At 48.2% G+C, this 25,950-nt stretch overlaps 1 protein-coding gene across 1 annotated transcript in view; it reads left to right on the top strand.

Annotated features, from left to right (window-relative positions):
• Positions 1 to 934: 934 nt before the first annotated feature.
• Positions 935 to 25,950, top strand: part of VAT1L (vesicle amine transport 1 like) — a 148,699-nt gene continuing 123,683 nt past the window's right edge. Inside the window, exons 1-2 of the mRNA XM_019413114.2 lie at positions 935 to 1,288; positions 24,808 to 24,937. Coding sequence (XP_019268659.2) covers positions 1,056 to 1,288; positions 24,808 to 24,937 — 363 coding nt within the window. The 5' untranslated portion in view covers positions 935 to 1,055. The remainder of the gene's footprint in view (positions 1,289 to 24,807; positions 24,938 to 25,950) is intronic.

Consider the following 25,950-nt stretch of genomic DNA (forward strand, 5'->3'; position numbering starts at 1 on the left):
TGAATGAGTCGCCCAAGGTCCCAAAGGTGGCCGTGTTTGCGCGGTAATAGAATATACATCCAGCACTCCTCCACAACAAGGTTTCTCTTAACAGCCCACCAACACTCTCGCCTGCCCGTCGTTTTTCTAAAAAGTTCAAGTTTCTCTATAAGCTCCTTTTCAAAGGGCTCATAACAAAACTCCAAAATTTTGCCGGTTACTGGGGAATGTGTGTGTGTGTGTGTGTGTGTGTGTGTGTGTGTGTGTGTTGGGGCTAGAGTACAGAATGATCTTCTGGTGATCAAAACAAAAAGGGGACCCTTTTCTGGTACAGGATTCTTTTCTGAAGCCTCTTTGATGCCTGGAAATGGTGCGGGTGGTGAGAATTAGCCATCGAAAGAGGCTCCTGGTGATGCCCCTTAAAGAGCACACGCGCGCTGGCCCCGAGAGTCTGGAGTGAAAAACACCCTGGTTTAGACTCTTCAGGGGAGTAAGTGGGATTTCTCGTTTCCCGCTTCCCGAACCTTTTTGCCCTTCCAGCGGGTACCTGCGATTTGGGAAACAGCCCCACCTCCCGTCACTCCCGCCTGCCCCCGCAGATCCCTGCGGGAGGAGGCAACCGTGTCTCCGGGAGGCATCCTCCAGGCCCAGACGTTCGACTCTGTCCGTTTCAAGGCAACGAGCCTGCGCCGTAAATAACAAAGTACTGCGCCGCCCGCCGAGGACACTGCGTCCTCTCTGCGTGTTTTATTCACGAGTCTTGGGCAAGTCTGGGCTCTGGGGCTGCGATCGGGAGCCCGATTTGAGACCGGCTCTGGAAGTGGAGTCGAGGCTTCGCTGGGGCAGGGAGGGGGGGGCGGGGAGCGAGGGTGGCGGGGTGAAGGGGTGGGGCGGACGGGGGCGCGGCTCTTGCGAGGATTACGGCGGAGGCTGTGGCCCTTAGCGCGGCTCGCGGAGGCTGCAGCCATTGCACAGCGGAGCATCCCACATTCAACAGGAGGAACCCGCGGGAGAGGAGCCCGAGCCCCCCGCGCCGCAGCCGCCGCAGCCCGTGCGCCCCGCGCCCCCCGTGCGCCATGGCCAAGGAAGGCGTGGAGAAGGCGGAGGAGACGGAGCAAATGATCGAGAAGGAGGCAGGCAAGGAGCCTGCGGAGGGCGGCGGCGGCGGCGGCTCTCACCGCCTCGGGGACGCCCAGGAGATGCGCGCCGTGGTGCTGGCCGGCTTCGGGGGGCTCAACAAGCTGCGGGTCACCAGGAAGGCCATGCCCGAGCCGCAGGACGGCGAGCTCAAGATCCGCGTCAAAGCCTGGTCCAGTATCCGCGTCTTTCTCGCTTTCTCTCTTTGCGCGCTCGGCGCTCCCGGGGCGGGGGTGGCGGAGCCTCGGCGCGGCCGCTGCGCGGGGAAGAGTGGCCGTGGGCGCCCCCTCCGCGCCCTCCCGCGGGTCCCGGAGCCTCCCCGCGGCCGGCGGCCGGCGGAGGCGGGGGAGGATGCCGCGAGGTGGCCCCGCGCCCTCTCCCAGCCGGATCTAGGGGTGACCGGAGGGGACTGTGAGCTCTCGGCGGGGAGGAACGGGGTGGATGGTGGCGCCCAGCGCCCCGGGGTCTGGGAGACTGCGCGGCGGGGGGCTCTCCGTCGGGTAGGACAGCTGAGCTGCCGGGAGAGGGAGTTTGGTAACACGGTTAAAGAATAATAACAACCATTGGAGGACTGTGTGCCAGCCATCGTTTTTAGAGTTTTAGGTGTGCGATCTTATTTAATACTCCCTGGGACCCAACCAGTTAGGGACCGTCATTGTCCGGCGTTTCATGCGAGGAAACCGGGGCGCAGAAAGAGCGATTTGCCCAAGGTCTCCCTGCCGCCACTAACTGACCTGGCCAGGATTTCCTACTCACTCTTTTTTAAACCTCTATGCTGTACTGCTGCCGGGTCTGGCGACAGAGTGAGGGCTGGGGAGGTGCGTTCTCCCTCCCCGCTGGTGCACTCCGCTCCTCTGGCACCCGGGGATGGGGAAAGGCACTGGGAAGCAGGGGCGGGGGGGGGGGGGGGGTGGGTTAGGTCCTGGAGCATCTGAGCTTGGTCAGGGGTGAGGCCAAGGCTCGCTCTTCCCCGCCAGCGTGCTTTTCCGAAGAGGAAAAACAAACAACTGGTCATCTTCTCCCGCGCCCCCCTCCCCCCGCCCCATCTCAAAGGGAGCTCAGCAGTCGGAGTACCCTTCCTATTCCCCACTCCTCCTGGGGGAACTTCAGAGTTAGGCCCGCCTGGGATTCCTCTTGGAGTGCTTAAGCCTCTCTGTGTGCTGTCACTATGATCCTTTCTGTGAAGTTCTAGGAGGGAGGGCTCAACCCAAAGGGTTCACTGGATCCAACACTCTGAGTTCTTCATGCAGCAGCATGGGAAGCTCCCAAGGGGAACTTGCCCTCAGCACAGTGAGACGGACTTACCCTCTCTCATGTCTGTGTTTTAAAGTCCCCAGCAGTCACTGATCCCCCCCCCCCCCCCCCCCCCCCCCCCCCCCCCCCGGAAAGCAGCAGTCAGCCTACCTGTTCTTAGGTTAAATCCCAGACCTAGACTCTGGAAACATACGCAGAGGCAAAACAACAACCACAAAAAAACCCCAAAAAACCAAAAAAAACACCGCAAAGGAGATTCTCCTCCCAGTCGCTGCCTTGAGAGCAGGTGCAGGACTCCACGGCAGGCTGGAAGGTGGCTGTCAAGAGAGGCAGGCACTGATCTCTGACTCACTCTTCATACATGTAGCTGGTCACAGTCGACTCCAGACATGACTTTTGGGAATTCAGGGTAAGGGAAGAGGCTTTTGCAAACTGGGGAATCCTGTGTAGTTCTGTTTTGTTAACTCTTGCTGAACCAAGCACATTGATCCCAGAAGGCAGAGCTTACGTCGGCCCTTTTCACCAATAAATCCCCAATGCCTAGCATAGTGCTTGGAACACAGTATGTCCCGCATCAGTTGCTGCTGAAGGACTAAGTTATAGCTGAATGAATGGACTGAGAAAAGACGCTCGGACGGGGATGGTAGAATCATTATTTTTCTTCACTTGCTGGTGAAAGAACGTCTGGCTTGTAAAACTAAAACTATGTGTTTATTGGTAATTCTCCTTTCTTCACCACTGATGAGAAATATGGTATAGATGCCTATGTGTATATACAATTTATGCCCCTTCATCCAAACTGGATTCTAGGACTTTTTGTCAGAGGGGATATTCAGAGGGTAAAAATGTTGAAGCTACTTTTTTAAAGAAGAGAGCATCATTTGCAGTACAAATAGGTCTGGGTTCTGTAGTCTTATGCTAATTGCCTAGAGGCTGATAGGAACTGAAGCATTTTGAAATAATAAATGTCAAGATGAAAGCCAGGAGATTGATTTTCAAAGCCAGATGCACAAGCCTGTTTTTTTATTGGAGCTGCGCGCAGCGCGCACACACACACACACACACACACACACACACACACACACTCTGGAATCACTGCAGATTCCCCACCCTAGTTGTTCAGTAAGCCAACCAGACATGGGGCAACATTTGGAATCCGGTATTGCAAAGGCCCCAGATTGATTTTCATTTCCTCAAGCTGGAAACAGAGTTCATCAGTTTTGCAAGGGGGGACTGAAGTAGGTTTGTGAAGATTGCCCGCTGGGTCTTTCCTCCTACACTGGGCTAGGATTGGCAGGCCAAAGATGCCCACTGATTGTAAGTTTAGCCTTGGAGCCAGGATGACTCATTCTGTATTTTTATGAATCAGCTGATGGCTTCCTGGATGAAGGTCCCCCTTTTATGTGCTCTCTGTTTTTAATGGAAACCTTTTATCATCAAATAGGATATGCTATTTGCTTGGGAATAAAGCAGACCCTGTCTGAACTAGTATTATTCAGACCTGGAATGAGGGTCCAAGTTGGTTACTCCATACGTTGTATGGGAATGGAAGAGAAGAGGTGCAGGGAAATGCCTATTTGATCTCATTTACCCCTTCTCATTTATGGTGCAAGAAGATGGATATTATACTAGAGCGAATTGAGGCTTGGAGATGTTGAGTAATTTGCTAAAAACATCACACAGATAGTACAGTTAGGATCTGAATCTTCGTCTGCTGTTTTCCTTTTATTCCATTTGTCTCCCTCTGTGGGAGAGCCACAGGAAATGTGATTTACCTCTCTGGACCTTTGGCAATGCAATGCCAGCTTGCTTTCCTTCCCTTCTTCAGTGAATATGGCTCCTTTGATTTTTTTTTTTTTTTTTTTTATGTCTGACTTAAGAGAACATTCTCTGGCTAGTTCCAAAGTAATATGGCTTTTCTCCCCAAAGGGAGACATGCTGGTCAAATGCAGCTCAGAAAGAACCATTTTGGGGAGTGCAGAGCGGGAGGGATTACAGAGTCTTCTAATTGGTGACAAGAGCATCAGCTTTGATGGGGAGCCGGTCCCGTCACCGTTCACTGAGCAGTTTACACGGCAAGCTACTTAAATGGCCATGCGGAAACAGCACGTGGCCTTTGGAAGGCGAAGGATCTGGATGTAGGCCCAAGCCTCAGCACTTTTTATCTGTGTGGCCTCAGTGGACACATCTCCGCCTCTCCAAGCTTGCCGCGCCTCAAATGCAAAACGCAGACAAGATGAACCTCCTATTGTTGAGAGGATCAGATGCAAAAAACGAGACTGGCACTAAATGAGGAGTGGTTGTTGTGACTGTTGCCACCTCTGTTGTCCTGTCTGTGCCTGTGTGACTTATTTCTTTGAGGACTTGGAGGCCGTCATTTTAATCACGTGGATATTACAGGCGATGTCATGTTACGTTTGCTCTGTGATGAAGACTGAGACCTTCCTAGACAGGAGTCCCAGCCCCGTCTCTTGCTAACCATAGGTCATGGGTCTTGCCCCCTAGAGGCAGAGCCAGACACCAGGCTGCTCTCTTAAGTGGTTGATTGAGGGGGTGCTTTTGGGGAAAGGGATGTAAGGGGAGCCGGACAAGGGAGGAGCTAAGCAAGGATTTCATCTGCCCTGGATCCCGCCAGGAGTTCTGGGGCATGAATTATACCTTAGAGTCTGACCTCGCAGCAATAGGGGAAGTCTTTGTGTTCCCCACGCCCTCTGGCCCCCTGTCATCAATCAGGTCTGGGCTGTGGGATGCCTTCTGAGTGGGGGCAGGGAGCCTCTCAGGCAATGGTGACTCCTGTTTGAGCGCTGTTCCTCTAGAAGAGGGAAGGGGGTTGGGGCACTGCACTGAGCCCTGAGCGGCCAGCACTCCCAGCAGGCGGGGGATGGGTGTGCTGCCCAGGCAAAAGGGGTTTGAATGTGGCACAGACATCGCCCTGTATGCTGGCTGACCTTGAATGTGTCGCTTACTTCTCTAAACTTGAGCTTCTTGGTCTATAAAATGGAGATAATAATAGCACCTCCCTTTACAGTGTTGTCATCGAGTTTAAATGAGATATAGCGTAGAAAGACCTTTTTGGTGATGCCTGGCATATACAAGTGGTCAATAAATGATAGCTATTATTACATTATTATTCTTGGTTTCCGTCTGGTGTCTCATTCAAACTGGAACTTTTGGGGGTGTTAAAGGGGCACTATTCATAGTTACTCTGGGACAGCAGGAGCAGACTGGGACTGTTTTAGGCAAACCAGGGAACATGGTCCCTCCCCCCACCCCCCGCAACTGCCTTTGCTGCCAGAAGTCTTGTCACAGTGGGGCTTTTCTTGGACAGGAGCTGGGAGGATTTGAGGCTGAGGGTCTCCAGGCTGGGCTGCGGAAATATATTTAACTGGCCATTAACAAGCCTTGTCTCTGGTTTGTGGCTCAAATTGGCTTGTGATGGAAAGGCACTAATGGATCGGGGACATTTATTTTCCCAGACTGATTTACAGAGAGAGGCCACATGAAACTGCTAGAATGAGAGCAGTTGGATGAAAAATGGTCCCAGCCGGTCATGGCTGCATTGGCTGATCTGAAAATGGGCCGAGGGCAGGCCACACGAAAGGAAGGCCAACACACGGTGGGCTTCTAACGTGTCAGGGAGGTGGAGGGCATCGAGCCAGGGGAGGGAACTCACACTTACTCAGCACTCGTGAGGAGCCAGGAACTGAGTTGCCTGCCAGGGGTTTTGTTTCCTGTTATCCTAGGGACGACTCCACAATATCAGTATTACTATCTCCATTTTCAAGTTGGGAAACGGACATTCAGAGCCATGTTAAGATCACAAACTGCTACGTGGAAAAGCAGTGTGAAGGTCCGAGCCAGCTTTGTTCCTGCACTCTTTACGTTTGGGAAAATCAGAGGGATTCGGTGACAAAGGCACAAGAGGGAAAGGACAGACAGTGAGGGACCAAGAGGTAGAGAGAGGCAGGCAGACACAAAGACTGGAAGCAGGAACACAGAGAAAGACCAGGAATGCATTTCACTGACCGAAAGCGTGACGGGTAGGACTCAAAGTTGGCACGGTGCCATCTTGCCCCCCACCCCCAAAATGGCCATTTGTATTTCTAAACCACATCCACTTTCCCTCCGTTGCCGATCTATGGGACTCTTTGGAGACCTACTTAACATCAGATGGCTGGGACTGTTGACCCAGAATACCCATGCTGATGAAACACAGTCACCACTTCTCGGATCCACTCAAGACATTCAGGTTTCTTCCTCTGCCCCCTTTGCCTCGATTGGGCTACTGCGACGTTGGCAACTTGCCTGTACAATATCCCCAAACAACACGGCATTAAACTGTCACTGGTGAGGCCCATCTAATGAAATATGGCCAGTAGTATCTTTCCTGTGCTTATTCAGATAAACAAATGGAGTGCAGGAGGTTAAGTGACACGAGTGCTTATAAAACTGAGAAATCGCTTGGACGGTCCCTATTACCCGAGCCAGAAAGCCACTCTGCCATGATGATTGGAACAAAGTGTTCTGGATGACTCTGTATCGGAGAGAGATACGAGGATTTGACAGGAGAGGATGACTCTGTCTGACTCACACCGAGCCCGGCTTGGTGATGATGCGAGATGGAGACGCTACTTCGGGGATCTTATTTATCCGGGAAAATGTGCATCTTCCCTTTAACTGGGTCCTCCGCGGTGAGGGCGGTGGGGGTGGTGGCTGTGTCTTCTCTTCAGCCCATAATGGGATGGACTTCTTGCCTCCCCAGCAATTGGAGGAAGAAAGGAAGCCCAGAATCAGGGCTTCTTGTGTTTCACAGAAAAAGGAACCATAGGACATCTTAGGGAACACCGGACGCAGAGCAGGTTCCCAGAAACAGCAGCCTGATCTCAGAAGAAACCAACGGCAGGTGGCCCATGACGCGCAAAGGGCGTGACGGCTGATATTTACGCTCACCCTACCCCTCGCCTGTCTTGGCCGCCGCAAAGCTTGTTGTCCTTCTCCGAGTTACATCGGACCCTCATAACCCCCTGAGGTCATCGCGCTTACTTTCTAAGAGAGCTGCACTGCAAGCGGTGAGAAGCTACAACAGATCCGAGTTCAGACCCCAACTCGACCTCACCGTGGCTGGGTGATCTTAAGCAGACGGTACCTTCCACTTGCCCATAGCCTCGCCTTGGTAATTACACCCACATGTCGGTACTTGTGAGACCAGCTGAGAGTCTGTCACGTCCTGACTGCGCCCTGCACATAGCGGGCGCTCAAGGAAGGCTATTTCCTTCCTTAGTCAACCAGGCTGTAAAAGATGGGCGGGCACTTGACCCCACCCTCTGGTCCCTGGTCCTGCTGTGCCACCTCCAGACTACACTGGCACCAGGGGGCAGGGTGCTGGCTTTTGAATCTAATTTCCAGGGTCGGTATGGATTTGGATTGACCTATTGCGACCCTCACTCACGATGGCCCTCTGCCTGCCCACCCGAGGGCGACAGTAGGGATTTCTAGGATAGCTGGATGTGCAGGACCGTCAAGCCTCTGGAGTTTGGTTTGCTCTCATTCAGAGGAACCCAAATCCCACCACCTCTGGGCACATCACTAGCATCCAACACGGACAACGGAGCTCACCCAGGCATGGGGAAATGGCGCCCCCACGACCCCACGTTCCTGGCACTTCTCTCAATAGGGAGCTTTTTTGGCATCTTGGCATTCGTCATAGAAGAAAAAGTTTAATTAGAAACAAGACGAGCCTCCTCACAGGAAAAGGGTAGCGGGCGTGTAATCTCAAATTAGTTTGATTCCTCTGTGTGTGATCTCACACAGAAAATCGGTTGGAGCCCTGGTATTAAAATGAGTAAATTCAATGTTTGAAGGCCCAGGAGACAAAATTTATGCTTCAGTGAAAGAGGCTGTTTCATCTTTGAATGTTATATTTTCTTGATGGAAACACACAGGGAGCTTCTGTCCTCAATCTCATTCTGCCAGTGACCCTTGATCCCTCACCCAAGTCTCATCCCGATCATTGTTCTGGAGCCAGGGGTGTGCGAGACGGTGCTTTCCTAGACCGACCCCCCCCCACCGCCCCCCACCCCAGGAAGTGAAACAACGGGCCCGCTTACTCCTGACTTGTCTAAATGGCTGTAGTCCCCAGAGCCCAATGCAGGATAATTGTCTTCTGTGAAGGGAATGATAATGATTCATTCCTCGGGCCGGCATGGACGACATACCCAGGTGGGATGGGAAGGACGTATGCTTTCTGGTTATAAAATAGTTAATGCCTGGAATGAAACAGACCTGGATTCGAATCTTAGATCAGATCATTTTAGCAACCTATCTAACCTTAGGAAAATGACTTAGTCTTCCATTACCTCAGTTTGCTCATCTGTGTTATGGGTATCATTATAGTACTCAGGGGGTAATTTTGTGTGTGTGTGTGTGTGTGTGTGTGTATAAAAAGACATAACACGTCTAAAGTCTCTAGCGATGAGGTTGGCATTTTCATATTTGATGAATGAATGAAGTCCTTGTCGTGTAGTATATGCTTCATATATGTTAATGGTAGGGAGAAGAAGTAGGACATTAAAAAGTCCCAACTTTACATAAAGTTTTCTGGATAGAGGCCCTAATCAGACTCCAAAACGCTAACATCCAAAGTAGCCCAGACAGGATGTGCCATCATGCCATGACGTACACAAGAAGACTCAGATGAATTTCCGAAGGAACAAGAGAGGAGACGGAGGCACAATGCCTGGTGCTCCTACCGTGGGCCAGAGGCCGGGCTAAGCACAGAGATCTTCTGCTCTGACTTCTCTTTTCTTTATCTCCGCCATGCTGACCATCGCGATGACGTTGTCTCTGGAATCCTAGGCTCTCCCCTTTCCTTTCCCTTCCATCTTGTGTCTTCTTCTCATGAGTTAGCTTCATGCGCTCTGCCTGCAACGAGCTTCCTTCTTGAGACTCGGAGAGATGGCGGCCTTCTGCCCCAGCTGCCTCGTGCGAGTGTAGCAAGCCCCAGAGAGAACGGTTTTCTCCCGCTTTCCATACATCGAGGAAGGAATCTTAATGGCCCTCCATGAATCACGTATCAGCCCCTGGATCTCTCTCTCTCTCTCTCTGTCTGACCCAAGGGGTTAAGGTGCTGTGATTGGCCATGTGTGCATCTCACATCCCCCTACCCTGATCTAGAAAAATGGGACACCCGGATTGATTGCCTTACCAGGAACACATGAAGTGTGTATGTGTGTGTGTGTGTGTGTGTGTGTGTGTGTGTGTGTGTGTGAGGGGGTGGGGACATACTCCAAAAGGAATGGAGGGCAGTTACCAGAAGAGAGGGGTAAAAGATACACCCAACTGACCAAAATGGCAGCCGTCACGGGTGATGGGAGACTCTGTTCTTCACCACAAAAAGTGAAGGGTCAGAGAGGGGACTGGAAGGCAGCTCCATTTCCTATCCTGGGACATTACATTCTCAGCACCAAGTTGTTGAATCATATTAAATGACACATATATAATATTTCCAACTGTCAGGCCCACTGTCTTTTAAATCTATTTGGTAATCTTGGAAATTCTAGAAACTTTCTTTATCATCACTTCACTGGTGAGCACCAAGCCTGGTGCTTGGTTAACAGTAGGCACTCAATACATGTTTGGGGAATGAGCGAATACATGACCGACCGTCCCCCAAATGTTAGATGTACATTTCAACAGAAGTTGCCTTGCCACTTGTAAACACCAACAGTGTTTACTTTCCTGATACGGGTGGTAGCCGGTCCACACAGGTGTGGCTTCAGGCTCCCCTCTGTCACCTCGGCTTCCTCTGTCAGGAGGTCTGGATCTCTCCAGCTTGCGGGTCTTTTCGCGGAGACCGGCGAGGACACCAAAGGAGCTACATATTCAGACAGTTTTACCTCTCCTTCATACAATCTGTTCTCTCGCAGCTGGATGTTCACTTTTTGAATTCTCTAATCACTACTTTCCCTAGGCTGGGAAATGCGGGTCTCTGACTTCTCAAGATGCTCTGTAATTTTCTCCTTATTGACATCCCGCTGCACCGAGTGCTGGAAGCCAGGGATCTTGAAGACAACCCATCGTGCTACATCTGGGGGTTGTTATCCCGTTATTCCAGGACCACTTACTCGAGCATTCCGGCTTGTCGCCCCGGGGACCCAGGCCCCAGCAGCCTGGATGCTAAAATGAGATTTAACCAAACTAAACCTACTGTGGTAATCATATCACGATATACATATGTATCACATCCGTACGTTGTACCCCTTAACCTAATGCAATGTTATAGGTCAGTTATATCTCAGGAACACTGGGAAACAAATACGCATTTCAAACTACGAGGGGAGAAAACCCAGTCTTTGAAAACAAACGGTATGTCCATGACTCTGTTCCTACTTTCCTTGGTAGGTATCAGGACCCTCCCCCTTCAAAATCTGCCAGGTGGGTGCAAGGGTTTCCTAGGGGGTGTTGCCCTGATGCGCCTCATTGATTCTGACCCCCTGCTATTGTCCTGTCCTGCCCCTCCCACCATAGCTGGAGCCATCTCACCAAGTTCCCCCATTTCCTCTCCATCCCACGGGGTGCGGCCCTCCCTGTAGGCTGTGGCACCCTTTCTACTCCATTTATAAGCAACATATGCCACCTTAGGTACGCATGCCCCTGCTTTTCGGAGCCAATAAATGTAACGCTCTTTCGTTAATTACTCATCATCACTATTATCATAACGACCTTCGTTGAGTACTTATGTTACAGGTTTTATAGGAATTTCTAGGGTACCAAACATGTCACAGATGAAGACACAGGATCAAAGGGGTGAGGGAACTTGCCAAAGATCACACAAGTAGTGAGACAAAGAGAGCTGATGTGGACTGAGCCCCGGTCTCTCTCCAGGGCTTGATCTTCATGGATTTCGTACCCATTTTTCCCTCCTCTGTCCTAGACTCAAGCCCCTGGAGGTGAAGGGTGATACACCACATACCAGAATCAAGCCCCTTCCCCCCTTGTATTGCCACAAGTGTCTTCGTGCAGACTTATGTGCTCCAACCTGTAGTTCCCTTAGGATGATTGTTTTTCTTTTCCCCAGAAGGCTTAGCTGCTATTCAGGCACACAGATACAAGGTGGGGCAACCCCACTGGCCCAGACAGTCTGAGTTCTACACCAAACTGGTGAGGCTTTCAGGCTGTGCTCTGTGGCCCCCTTTCCTTCCTCCCAATACAGACACGCGTACTTCTTCAAACAGACTATCCATCAAATTACAGACTTTCTTTTCTTTTCTTTCTTTTTTTTTTTAAAGAATTGTTTTTCAGAAAGAATTGTTTTTCATTTGTTTATAGTACACCTAGTTCTATCAGCTAATGGGGAGCCACCGTTCCTATGATTGGTCTGAATGATCTTGTAAATGGATTCTTTTTAGCCTCCCAGCTAAACTCACTAACGTTGTACTTCCTGGGGACCTTGCAATAAACTTTGAGTCGGCATTTCGCAGCCAGAACCTGGGTCGGTAAATGCTGCTAACAATGTGCCCACCTTCCTAAAACAGCCCTTCCAAGTTTATCTGCCTTCAGATCCGTGAGAAACTTCTCTGCCTGACCGTAAAGGAGATGGTCCTTTCTTCTGGGACTGCTCCTTCATGGGAAATGGATAGCAAAGGCAGTTTTCGCCCACCCACTCCCTTGGAGCCTCAACCTCTCTGTCCTCGGCCAATAGCACATGGGGGAGACTTGACTTCATCTTTTTGCTCTTTTGACATTGCCTCTGCTTTTCCTATTCTTCTTTTCCCTTTTGTATCCTTGATGTAGTTGGGTCTGTTCGCCCAACTTCCAATAGAATTTCAAAGCACTGTCAAATTCTGTCGAGTCCTTTGGAAAACACCAAAGCAGGTCGCATTTGTGCTACAGAGAAAAACCCCTCAAAAGTTTCCTCTTCCCATTTCCATCCTCTGTGCCTCCTGCTAACCTTTAACCTGGCCCCCGTGCTCTTCAAACTCCCCCAGACTCGCAAATCCTACCCTTAGATTCCTGGTCTCGTACATTTATCTCTGCTCACCTTTCACACCTATTCTTTTACCTTCCAGAAGTAAATCTTTGCTTTTCCCAAAGCACATCAATCAAGCAGGACTTTGATCTTCTCAGTCCCCCTCCACCCTTCCTGCTACACCAACATACTCAATAAGGCTGCCGCCAAGCATCGAGCACGGCTGAGCTCGTTCTCTTCAGCAAGAAGGAAGGAAAGAGCTTGTATCACTCCTAGCTATTTTCCTACTGACCCCTTCAGCGGAGGAATCGTTTTCTGCAAGGCCCCCCCTGTGCTAAGCAGTGAACACTGAGAGAGGTGTATTTTAAGACAAACTCTGCCTTGGAGTTGCTCATAATCTGTGGGGAAGACAATAGGATAGTGATGCTGCTCCTGCTTTCTTCTTAGGTTAATTACATTTAAATATTAATTAAAGTTAAAAGTTCAGTTCCTTAATCACTCTAGCCACATTTCAAGTGTTTGGTAACCATATATGGCCAACGCCACCATACTGGACAGCACAGATGCAGAACATTTCCACCGCTGCAGAATGTTCTGTCGCACAATTTGCTAGTCTAGACTTCACCCCATTTTTTCCCCCAATTGAAACAACTGTTTTACTAAATGGTGTTTTTAACAGCAGCAATGACTTAAGGGATAATGTCACATCATAGCAAAAACGGGCTGTTTCTCTGCGGAGCCCCCGCCTCTCTGGGTCTCCAGGAAGGAGTCAAGCAGGAAGCGCCTTGCAGTGTCTGACACTGGCTTCTCCCCGCCACTTAGAGGTTGGATGAGGGAGAAGAGGTTGCGAGAACAGGAGCAAAGAATACACCCTTTCCTAAGTGATGGTTTCTTGGGGTGCCTCCGTGATTCCTGCTAAGCGAGTCAGTAACTGCCCTCTGTGCTAGCTATGACCTTTGTACCGTCTCTCGTTAAGGGGACTGTTGCACCATGTAGTCATTTATTTGTCCTCTCCGAACTCCTGACAAGCGGAGATGCCAAGCCCCAAGTCATAGGGTGGCTCGCTGAATTTAAATTGAATTAGACTGAATGTTCTACATAACCAATCACTGCCAGGCACCCGTTTGAAGTCAATGACTTGGTCAACGTCTAACATGGAACATGGAGATTTTAACCTTTTTAGAAACCTTCTTAGGAACAAATACCTGCTGTGTCCTCAGGAGAGGCTGAGAGTAAATAAATAACTCCGGGTTCAAAAATCAAGGGATTAGTCTTGGGATCAAGGAGAGCTTGTTTTGGACCCATCTGGACCACACTCTTCTGTTTCTGTTGAAAGCTGGCTCCTTGATATTTAGACTCTCAGTCACTGGCCATTTTGTTCCATGTTAGAATACTACAGAAATGTGTTTTGAATGCTAATTTGGACACAGGATTTGAATGTATTTCCTCTCTCAGAGGGAATCAAACTGACTTGTACAACCGTAGCCCAAACTGTGCTGCCCTCATCATCATCCCGATTTTGTGGATAAGGGGATCTGGGTGGGGCAACAATGGCGTTATTGACTTAATAAACAAAATGGTAGATTACAAAGAACATCAGATGTGTCGGAGAACTTCAGTAGGTCTCAAATGGCCGCAGTGGTCTGTTGATCTAAAAACAGTGGTGAGACAGGGCGGGCAGGGTCACGTGGAGGGGGCCAGTGTCGGGAACCACGGGGCAGCGGTGGGGAGAGGAGAGTCTGATGGAACACAGGCGGCTTCTCTATCCTGAGGTCCATCCAGGACAATTCTGGTTGCTCTCAAATGAGAGATACCATTTGAGATTTGCCTAAAAGGTGTCCTTGTTTCAGACAATGAGTGTTTTTTTTTTTTTTTTTTTTTTTTGGCTCCCCTAGCAGATTAGTATCAGTGTATTCTCACAGTCTTGAGATAACCCAACAGGCACTTACACGAGCCCAAAAAGAAAGGAAAAAAAAGAATTGGGAGCTAGATCTTCCGAGACCAATGCCTATTGTCCTGGGCTTTCTCAAGTTATCAGCTGAGATGGAGAAACAAAACCAAAATCGTCAGTTCTGGGGAAATGAGGGAATGCCTCACACATCCGCTGCTTTGCCCCCGCTTGGATGTGGAGTTCAGTGCTTTGATGAACTCAGCAACAGCCAGGCGAGAGCAGAGTGAAGGAGGCGCATATCCTGCTTTGGGGCCCTCTTCTTCTTTGGGGAGCTGGCAGGGGTTGCCACTGACGCTCCCCGAGCCCGGGGAAGTCCAGACTTCCCACCTGGAGCTTGACATGTTCTCCTTGATGTCCACACCCTATCCAGCATTCTGTGATTTCCCACGGACCCATAGAAAGCCCCGAACTCCAAGTTTTCACTGACCTTCCCAGGAATGACCAATCCTGCATGTATTTTGACAACCCACCTGCTTTCACCTTTCCTATTTTTCTTCAGTCTCTGCCCCTTTCTCGGTGCTTTGATCTCTTCAATTCCTGCCTTTCCCTTTCCTCGTATATTCTCAGGTCCCAGCTGAAAGATCGCATTCTCTTTCGCACCCTCCCTGCCTTAGTTGTAAGAATGCATGGAAATTTCCTCCTCAGGGACCACCATACAAAGGAGCTTCATAATATGGCCCTCTGTAGCAACGTGGATGGAACTGGAGAGTGTGGTGCTAAGTGAAATAAGCCATATAGAGAAAGACAGATACCATATGATTTTACTCTTATGTGGATCCTGAGAAACTTAACAGAAACCCATGGGGGAGGGGAAGGGAAAAAAAATGAGGTTAGAGTGGGAGAGAACCAAAGCATAAAAGACTCTTAAAAACTGAGAACAAACTGAGGGTTGATGGGGGGTAGGAGGGAGGGAAGGGTAGGTGATGGGCATTGAAGAGGGCATCTTTTGGGATGAACACTGGGTGTTGTATGGAAACCAATTTGACAATAAATTTCCTATATTAAAAAAAAAAGGAGCTTCATAAATATTCAGCATCAGGGACAACTGCTCTGTGCCCACAAAGGAATAAAACCCTGCAAAGGAAGAATGTGCCACCCGTCTTGTAGTGGATACTGGGGTGCACCCCCCAGAACCCCCTTCTAGGACCCGGGACCAGGAGTGATGGTGGCTGATCGGTCATAGCTGTGACCCTGCAGAGGCACTGCCCTCAGCCGAAGGAGGCCACCTTGCCCCAGACTGTGCTCCCTCCCTGGGGCAGCTCTCATCCGAGGGTATGAAAGCCTAGTCCCCTGGCCTTGATTCATGACCACCTGTGGGGCCATCGTAGCTCTGGAGCTTTCCATGGATACAACGAGTCCTTCTTGCTTCTATGTCAGCGTTTAACTTCATCCTCTACCCAGCCCAGCTGCCCTCACACGTACAGAGGGGTTGTCTCCTAGAGTTCTGCCCCTCACACCTCCTGCATGCAAACCTCAGTCTCAGGGTCTGCTTCCCCTGGAACCTGACCTATGACACCTTCTTTGCATGGAGATGGTGGGCTGGGGGGTGGTAACAATGACCGCGGCTCACATTTATGGAGTACTTCCCGTGCGTGAGGCCCCCCGTTTTACATGTACTGTCACATACACGCCACACCAACACCCCAGAGGGCGAGCACGTTGCTATCCCATTTTTGAGGTGAGAAAACTAATGCTCAAGGCTTTCAAGCAAATCGCTTGGGGAGGAGCCAGAGGGCCACAAAGAAGGATCTAAATTTCACTATAGCGATTGCAGCGGGCCACTGCAATGATCCGTTGGGGAAGTCCTTCTGGGGGCCAGTGTTCTGACATCACGGTCATCTTGCGGGACAGCCTATGTCCTGGTGGCCGTGGGAGCTCTCTGCCGGTACTTCTGTAAAACCACCCATCACACCACATCGTCATCAGCTTTTACAATTTTGGACCCCCTGTTCACTCTGATATCTGATACTCAGTATGGAGTAAGTGCTCAACGTGACAGATGAATCGAGAAGCCCCCCTCTCTACAACTGGGAAAACGGAGGGGTGGTCCGTCAAAAGCAAAGCAAAACACAGCAGGCAAAAGTACAGCCTCTGGACTCACACCGCTCACGTTCCCACCTTGGCTCCGTGAACCTCGACATGCCTCGGTTCTGACCTCTGTGAACTGTGGTAACAGGATTTATCTCTTAGCATTGTTATGGTTGCCGTAAACAATTATGCTTATAAGACATGCCTGCTACATAGCAAGTGTCCCATAAATGTTATCTAGCCACAGATAATTCCTCTTCTCCCCTTGCCTCATCATCAGAGAAATCAGAATGGGGGTTTCTAGATATCCGCTTGCTTCTGGGGGGCCCTCCAACTATCATGAAGCCCTGTGGGAGAACCCTTCTCAGAAAGGGTCCATCCTCGGGGCGCCTGGGCGGCTCAGTCGGTTAAGCATCTGACTTCAACTCAGGTCATGATCTCGTAGTTTGTGGGTTCGAGCCCTGCATCGGCCTCTGTGCTGACAGCTCAGGGCCTGGAGCCTGCTTCGGATTCTGTGTCTCCCTCTCTCTCTCCTCCTCTCCTGATTATGCTCTGTCTCTTTGTGTCCCTCAAAAACAAAATAAATTTTAAAAAAGAAGGAAAGAAAGAATCCATTCCTTCTTGAGGGGAACAGCTGACTTTGGGCTACTGGAAAGAACGGTTTTGCTCAACCCTAAGGGCACATGAGCATATGTGCGTGGGCTAAAGCGGTTCTCATTGCTGAGGCCAAGATGTACACATTTAGGGAAAAAAAATACACACACACACACACACACACACACACACAACCACAATGATCCTGACATGCATCCAGAAACTGATTGTACTAGAGGCTCAGTCAGGCTGTACCCTCTGTGGGCAGCAATTACCGCTACGGGGGAAGGGGAGGCCTGCCATCACCCACCAAGACTGTGGCCTCATGGTCTCAGTGAAAACTTGTCAGACACGAACTCAAAGGGTCTAGGAGATGTTTCAGAGAATCATGAGAGCTCGTGATTTCAAGAAACTTAAAACATGTCAGCCAGTCTCACATTTTAGATTCCCTCCCACGACATCCTTCACCCTCTTTACAAACACCCTAAGTCACTAAGAATGTGACTATTTTTTGTTAGCAGTTCGAACCTGGAAGTAAACGGCGTGATAACCACATTTTTCAGAGGATACAAATTCAGGAGGAAGAGCCAAGTTTTGGGATGAAAGAATGAGGGTACAAAAAGGAGCCAGACAAATTGGCACAATGAACCTAATCTAATAAGACCGCATTTCACAAGCATACATATAACCCTTTGGACCACGATCAAAAAATGTAAGTGCCCTAGAGGCCAATGCCAGAGTTTTCCATTTTCTTACCTATTTAATCATCATCTATTAATTTTTACCTTGCCTCATTCCAAAAAGGACTTGAAGTAGCTAAAGAAGAAAGGATGCAGCAACTATTCTCCAAGCGGCATCCCCAGACCAGCAGCGGTAGCATCGCCTGGAAACTTGCTAGAAATGCAAATTCTTGGACCTTGCCCCAGACCCGCTGAGTCAGAAACTCAGCAGTGGGGCCCTGCAATCTGACTTTTTATAAGCCCTCCTGGGAATTCTGATACATAACAAAGCTTGAGATGCATTATAATACAGTTTAAGATTTTTTTTTTTAACTAGAAACTCCAAAGCATTCAGAAAGTTGAGCCGAAGCTGAAGCTGAATGTTACGATGACAAAGAGAATGAATATATAAAGCCCTGCAGTTGGGTGGGGGTGGGAGGGTGCTGCAAATTTGGCTCAGAGCTTCCTACTAGCCAATGCAAAGAAAAGCATAGAATTGGTTTCTAAAGTGCTGGGATTGTAAGATCCATACAAACCGGTCCTTGTGCTGAGAGTTGAGGGAAAATTCCTTTGTTTCTAAAGAAGCGAACGTGTGTTGTAGCAAATGATATGCTCAACAGTATTCCCTAGTAGGGGAAATGATAGGTTTCGGAAGATGATTGGCCATGTCTCCTAACTGAGCCGAGGACCAGGCAATCCTTGGGATTTCTATTGAACTTGAGATCAAAATATATGATAGGGCTCTAGTGATCTTCATCAACAGAAGTAAGCTGCTGGAAGAAGGAGATACTCATCACACGGTTCTCTGTGTGGTGGTCTGACAATATTTGGATTCCCACGGAAACTTGGATTTCCCAGTGCTAAAGGTACCGTCAACCTGGGGAAGGAACCAAGAGGCTAGAGATCTAATCCTTTCATAGAAGAACGCCCCCTCCCTTCCTTTCAGCTAGAGAATAAAAGGCAGGGGGGACTTCTCCATTATCTACTTGCCTCTTCTTTGCTAAACTTTTTTGGGCCAATTTTCTCTCATATTGGAAAATGAATAAACAATAGCTAGTTGATTCTTCCATCATCCACTTAGTGGTGTCCTTTGACAACTCATTTGTGTCTTCTCTGATAATGATCAGCATATCCAAAAGACAACGGACAGATCCCAAACCGTGAACGCTGAGGACAAGAATACATAGTAGTTTCCCATGGTGTGGAGTTAGCAGAATGAAAGCCTAGCAGTCAAACACTCAATCTTGGAAGTCACATGAAAAGGGCTCGTTTCTCAGTTCTGTCACCTGCTCTATGACCTTGCACGAGGTATTTCATCTTTCCTCTTGCACAACACGGAGATTGAAATGGTCCACGCTCTAATACATGTGGCACCAGCATCATGGGAGCAATATTTGTTGACTCTAGCAGAACATAAAATGACAACAGCTGAACACCTCTCACGAGACTTCACAGGGTTGGAATCTATCACTTAATGGATAACAGATAATAAAGCATAGAGGCCGCAGCTAGCTTGCCTTCCTTCAGCTTCTAGATACAATCTCGGCATCCCAAGTCAGCGTCTTTATTAAGACCACCAAGCGTGTCTTCCTCCTTACCTAAACTTTGATTGTATCTTAAGGAGACTGGACAGGACAAAGGAGCGCCCAGTGAACAGTGCAGGAGAGCGAGGGCGGGCTTCGGTGACTCTACCAAGGCCATAATGCAATGACGGCGGTGCAGAACCGCAGCCCGGACTGCCTGCGTCTCTTCCCTTTCACTGTTTTCTCTTAGGCTTCTTGTCGCTGGTTCTTGGAATTATTGATTTCAGTCACACTTGATTTACTGAGAGTTCTGAGAGTAACTGAGAGTTCATGGTGCGGCAGGATATGCAATCAGCAAGGAGTTTGGAGACCTAGATTCAAGCCTGAGCTCTGCCATGTGCTAATTGTGTCGTCTTTGACAAGTCAGGTTTCTTATCTAAGGAGCCTCCCTCTTCACATCTATTTAACGGGAATAATAACATCTGTACATCTTGCCTTTCTGGGATCGTTACAAGGTTTAATGAGATGTGTGTGAAGGCACCGTGCTGTGTGGATGTAACGAAGTAATATTTTTTTTAAAAAAAGTATTTATTTTGAGAGAGAGAGAGAGTGTGTGAGTACATGTGTGGGGGGGGGGGGGGGAGAGAGAGAAGGAGAGACAGAATCCCAAGCAGGCTCTGAGCTGTCAGCACAGAGCCCGAGGTGGGGCTCGATCTCACAAACTGTGAGATCATTGACCTGAGCCAAAATCAAGAGTTGGATGCTTACGTGACTGAGCCACCCAGGTGCCCCTCAATAATAACCCTGTAAACACAGGCTCTGAGTAACAGTATGAGAGGAAAAAATTAAGGCCTTATTTATTTAAATTATACTAATCTTTGAGAAAAATACGACTACCTAGCAGAACATTATATGAAGCACTTGCCAGAACTATTTTTTTTTTTTTTTTTGCAATAATCTTAAATGTTCAAGAGCCATATAAGTATTAGGTAAGAGAGATGTCTGAAGATTACCCACTATGTGAGCCCGGGTCATGAAAACAGTCATTGCCATCCCAAAACAATTTCCAAGTAAAATCAGATTATCTTAGAGAATACTAGAAACTATAATTAAGAAGGCATATTGCTTGGAAAAAGAAGTGTTAGACTCTGGTTTAAGCCCGTGGCTTCACTCTTCACTGTGTGCAAGGCCTTGGGCAAATAATATAATCTCTACACGATGTTACAGGTATTTTCTAAAAAAAAAAAACAAAATGAGGTTGGGGCGGGCCCCTGAGCGGCTCAGGTGGTTAAGCGTCCAACTCTTGATTTCTCTCTGGTCACAATTTCACGATTCATCAGATCGATCCCCACATCAGGCTCTGTGCTGTCTGCCCCTCCCCTGCTCGTACTCTTTCCCTCTCCCTCTCTCAAAATAAATAAAATATTTTTAAAAAATGAGGTCAGTAATGTCTGTCCAGTGGATGACTTAGGGTTATTGATTATGGTATTTGTTTTTGTGTGTATCTTTTGGTTTCATGAGATAGTGACCACACGCATAACTCAAACAAAGACGTTCTAAAGACAGGTGTGGAGCAGCAAAGGAATTCTTGACAATCAGGGGGTAGGAGGCGTGCTGGGCCTGGGCTTCACCAAGCACTTGGCATTCTCGGCAACGTGGCGATGGCATCCGTAAGTCCACCCTGGGACAGGTCGTTGAGTTGCTCCCTCTGCTTTTCTTTTCTTTTCATTTCCCTACCTACCGGCTTTTTTAACTTACGCTTCCCCGGAGCACAGGTCACTAGGTCCCTAGTTTTATCTTTCCGTGTCCTTGATGGTGATGAGTTGTTTTCGTGGTGCGTATGTCCCAGTTCAGAGTTTTTGAGAGAACACCCAATTCTTAGATCAGCTTATTTATTTCAGACGAAGAGATGGATTCCTGCTTAGGTCAGGAATGGCCACTCCTCCGACACTGGGCCCACCAGGGCTGTAATCAGCTGTCAGAGAGAGAAGAAGTTATAATCGTGGCCCCTTGGATGTGTCGCTTGAGCAAGGGTGGTGAGTGAAGTTCCCAGAAATGGGCAACACGGCGTTGTATGTCAGGGCTCAAGTTCTGGACGTGGCTCGCATACAAAGCCTGATTTTGACGGTTTCTAAAGATGTGGCGTTACTTAATCTTGCTTAGCCTTGGTTTTCTCAGCTGAAAAATAGATGTGACAGTTCATACTTCCTAGGAGTACTGCTGAGTCTTAAATGACAAAAGTAAAGCACTTAGCACAGCTCCTGCCACAAATTGAACCCTCAGTAAATGCGAGCTTTATCCATACCAGGAGCAGGTGCGTGGGCAGGGACCTTGACACGGGTTTGGTACGACGTGTCAAGGTACTCCATTAACAACTGTTCACCACCTCTTTGTGTGGAGATAAACACTGACCCGTTCCCCGCCCCCTGGGACATATACCCACTTCACGTTCCTTTCCTGAAGACGGGTGGCTAAGTCAGTCTTACTTCGCCCTTCTCACTGGAATGGAGTAGCTGGCTCTCAGTTTGGAATCAGTGTGCCCACTTCGTGCTGGATGGGGGTTGAAGGCAGCCCGATTTAAGAGCATCACAAGTGTCTAGGATGAAACCTTCTCCAGGGGACTAGAACGTGTACAGGACTGTTAAGGAATTTCTTCTGGCATTTCTCCATCAGGGTCTTGGGAAACCAGAGGTATTCACACAGAGGAAAATACAGTGAGCTAAAATATGCGTGAACCGAGATGAAATGCTTGATTTGGGACGTAGAAACTCCTTTTATTGTTATACAGCGATGCTTTATTTATTTGGTTTTGTTGGAAGATGGGCTGTTTCGCAGAAGTGAAGTTCATGGATAGCAGAGGTTTGCCCATCGCAGCTCTGAAACTATCTTATTTCGTGGGAGTCTTCCTAAAACGTGTCACGTACTGCGCCTTCTTAAGATACAGATTTACATGCTAGCATTTATTGAAACTTACTCTGTACCTGGCATTATGCTTAGGTGTTTAACTGTCATTAATTTTCCCGACACCCCTGCGAGACAGGTATTATCATAAGCCTCCTCTTTACCGACGAAGAAATGGAGGCTTACAGAGGCTGAGGAACTTGTCCAAGGTTACAGAGGGAGAAGTGATGGCATTGGAAATGGTGCCCAGGGCCTCTCCAAGCTCTTAAGAAAGTGGCCACGCTACTGGAGAACAATTTGGTTAATCAATGACCCTCAGAACTGTTAACCATTAAAGTAGATCTTTGGGAGTCTCCATGCACATTTCAGAAATGTGTCTGTTACTCTGAGCATCCCTTGGACACTTTTTTTTTTTTTTAATCTAAATTCAAGCTATGTAACATACATTATAGTCTTGGCTTCGGGAGTAGAACCCAGTGATTCATCACTTAACATACGATACCCAGTGCTCATCCCAAAAAGTGCCCTCCTTAATGCCCATCACCCATTTAACACATCTGCCCTACGCACCTCCCCTCCAGCAACCCTCAGCTTGTTCTCTGTATTTAAGAGTCTCTTATGGTTTGCCCTCTCTCTGTTTTTATCTTATTTTCCTTCCCTTCCCCTATGTTCATCTGTTGTGTGTCTCAAATTCCACATATGAATGAAATCACGGTATCTGTCTTTCTCTGACTTATTTCGCTTAGCATAATACCTTCCAGTTCCACCCACGTTGTTGTTGCAAATGGCAAGGTTTCATTCTTCCTGATTGCTGAGTAATGTTCCATCATATATACCACATCTTCCTTATTTATTCATCAGTCGATGGTCATTTGGGCTCTTTCCATAATTTGGCTATTGTTGATAGCGCTGCTATCAACATTGGGGTGTGTGTGTCCCTTCAGATCGGCATTTTTGTATCCTTTGGATGAATTCCTAAGTAGTGCAATTGCTCGGTCAGAGGGTAGTTCTATTTTGAATTTTTTGAGGAACCCCCATACGGTTTTCCAGCGTGGCTGCACCAGTTTGGAGTTAGTACTCAATCTGGCAGCACCTGTGTTTGAATACTCACACGTATTACTCCATTCAGCAGATTTTCTTGAGTGCCTGCTATGTTGCTGCGGGCCTGGTGCATGCCGGACACTCCGGAAGCAAAGAAATACGAGGCATGCAGCTGCCTTCAAGGGGGACACACATCAGCGATACTTCAGCCGGGGCAGTTGTGAAACTTGCCTGATGTGTGAGCAGCAAAACCTTGGGAAGGTGGCTCCTTTTGAGCCCACCTTTCAAGGAAGTCACCCTCCTCGCCATTATCCATTCTCTGTGGATGGGACTGAGGAGTGGAGGCCAGGAGCCATAGGTACAATTTGATGTTTCCTTGGCTCCATAGAAGTGGAGAGAGGAATGGACAAGCTGTGTTTTAAAGGTAGTTCGAGCAGTCTTGCTTGGAAAAGAAGCTGTGGCCAGATGCTAATGGGCCACATGGAAGAGTCTGGTTTCTATAACCCCAGACTTTCTTAAGATGGTGGCTTATGAAAACAGGAAGTACATTAGAGCATCCGGTGGAAAAAAAATACACATTCACTGGGATGTGTTTTCTCATTTGATTAGTTAATGAGTATTCAATGCACTTTCCAAGAGTAGCTCTCAAAAAAAGACAACAGTTTGGAGCATTGGCATTATTCTCACGAAAATCAAGTGTATGGTTTTCCAAGGAGGTGGTTTAATATATCTTAATGATAACTTTCCTATTTCAAAAGTAATATGTTAATAGAAACGACTAATCACTTTTCTCATCCAGAGAGAACTAAGATTTTCAACACAGTCTCTCCAGTATTACCATATCCATTGGTCTATCCGTTTGATCTCACTTCTTCTAGTTACGGTCCCCCCGTTAGACGTAGTCTCTCTGGCATTCATATTCGCCATTATGGGTGCTGTATATGGCACAGTGCTGCTAGGAGTTTCTGTGATGACTGATGTGTGACAGTTGTTCCAAGACCTTTTTTTTTTTTTTTTTTAAATTTTTTTATTTATTTTTGGGACAGAGAGAGACAGAGCATGAACAGGGGAGGGACAGAGAAAGAGGGAGACACAGAATCGGAAACAGGCTCCAGGCTCTGAGCCATCAGCCCAGAGCCCGACGCGGGGCTCGAACTCACGGACCATGAGATCGTGACCTGGCTGAAGTCGGCCGCTCAACTAACTGCGCCACCCAGGCGCCCCTGTTCCAAGACCTTTTAAGTTGGTCTTTTTTTCTCTCTGATTCTCAGTAGATTGGCTGATGGCCATTATGTCTGGCTGCTTTCCCTGTGTCTTCTTATCACTTCTTGCTAGTATATTCTTTACCCTTGATAAAGTGTTAGCGTGGCTAATGACTGGGCTATTTAGTACATGTTGTTAGATTAAGCAGGCTCTGAGGGGACAAAGGGGCGGTCTTTTGAATTGGAAGGCCACCTCTGCGATGGCTATTTTAACTGCCAGGAAAGCATCCCTTATCTAGAGAGATAACTGTTTTGCTTTATTAGTGAGGTCCAGCCAAATGACTTAATATTAGGCATATTTTGCCAGGAAGGAAAAAGAAAAAAAAAAAGAAAGGAGGGAGGAATGGGGCAAGGGAAGGAGGGACGAGAAGGGAATGGAAGAAAAGTCAGGTTATTGTGTTCTCTTGGCTCTCATTTTGAATGTCTCTCTTTTCCAATTTGTCGTTCACAGTGGATTAAACTTCATTGACTTGATGGTACGACAAGGGAACATCGATAACCCTCCTAAGACTCCCCTGGTGCCAGGATTTGAGTGTTCTGGGATCGTGGAAGCTCTGGGGGACAGCGTGAAAGGATACGAGGTAATGTTCTGGCTAATGACGGAAGAAGTCATACCTATCTGGAATCTGTTGCGATCAGAAAAGATGAGGCAAAAAATGTTTGCGAGAACATGTGTGTGTTAGGACTGTTGTCTTATTGTTAGGGTTTTTTTTTTTTTTTTTTTAACAGTGTTTATAAATAATAGATTTTCCACATACCCTGTGCATTTCTCATGCACCATCTTGGTCGCTCCTGGGAACAGTCTGGGAAGTGGCCCAGGAAACGAAAGTTTCCCTTTTCTTCATGTAATACAGCTGAACAAGACCGTGTCGCCTCGGGTCAACCAGGTGGGCATACTCCCTCACCCTGCACATGGCTCCCATCTCCCCCGTACCTCAGGTGCAAAAATCGACGACACAACATAGCAGCTGGGGAGAAATAGCCTCTGTATTTCATAATTTGGTTCCCTTAGGTATCTACTTAACTGATGCATTTAAGTCATCTTTTATAAACCATTATCTCAGACACTGGGGAGGTGACACTTTTAAACGATGATTTTAAAGGCAAAGGGTAGAAGTACCTGTCAATGAAGCAGAATTGGCCGTGGGTTGACAGCTTTGGAAATAGGGCAACGGATAAAAAGGGTTATATTTTTCTGACTATTTTGTAAGTGTTTACAATTCTCTATAATAAAAAATTTTTAGTCGATGAAAAGACACATGACCCTTCCTACCACGGTAATGCAAATCAAACAGAATCCGGTCTCTAATGACGGAAAAACTGTGGGCAAATCAATCGCACAAAACCGCAGCCGTTTGGAGTGAGGAAAACCAATGCCAATCAGATACAAGAGCTCTCGCTCATAACTTAAGGGCTTCCCCAGGGAGAAACGAACAGAGCTAACATGTGAGAACCCGGCATAACCAGAAACATGGGCAAATCATTCTTTTTCAGCCTTACCACAGTGCTGCGAGGTAAATACTGCTATTGTCCCTTTGGAGATGAAGTTCAGAAGGGTGCGGTTGTTTCCTGTGAGGTCAACGCGAAGGTAGTT

Source organism: Panthera pardus, unplaced genomic scaffold (assembly GCF_024362965.1).
Source record: "Panthera pardus isolate Hobbes unplaced genomic scaffold, ASM2436296v1 HiC_scaffold_19, whole genome shotgun sequence".
NCBI classification, from domain to species: Eukaryota; Metazoa; Chordata; class Mammalia; order Carnivora; family Felidae; genus Panthera; species Panthera pardus.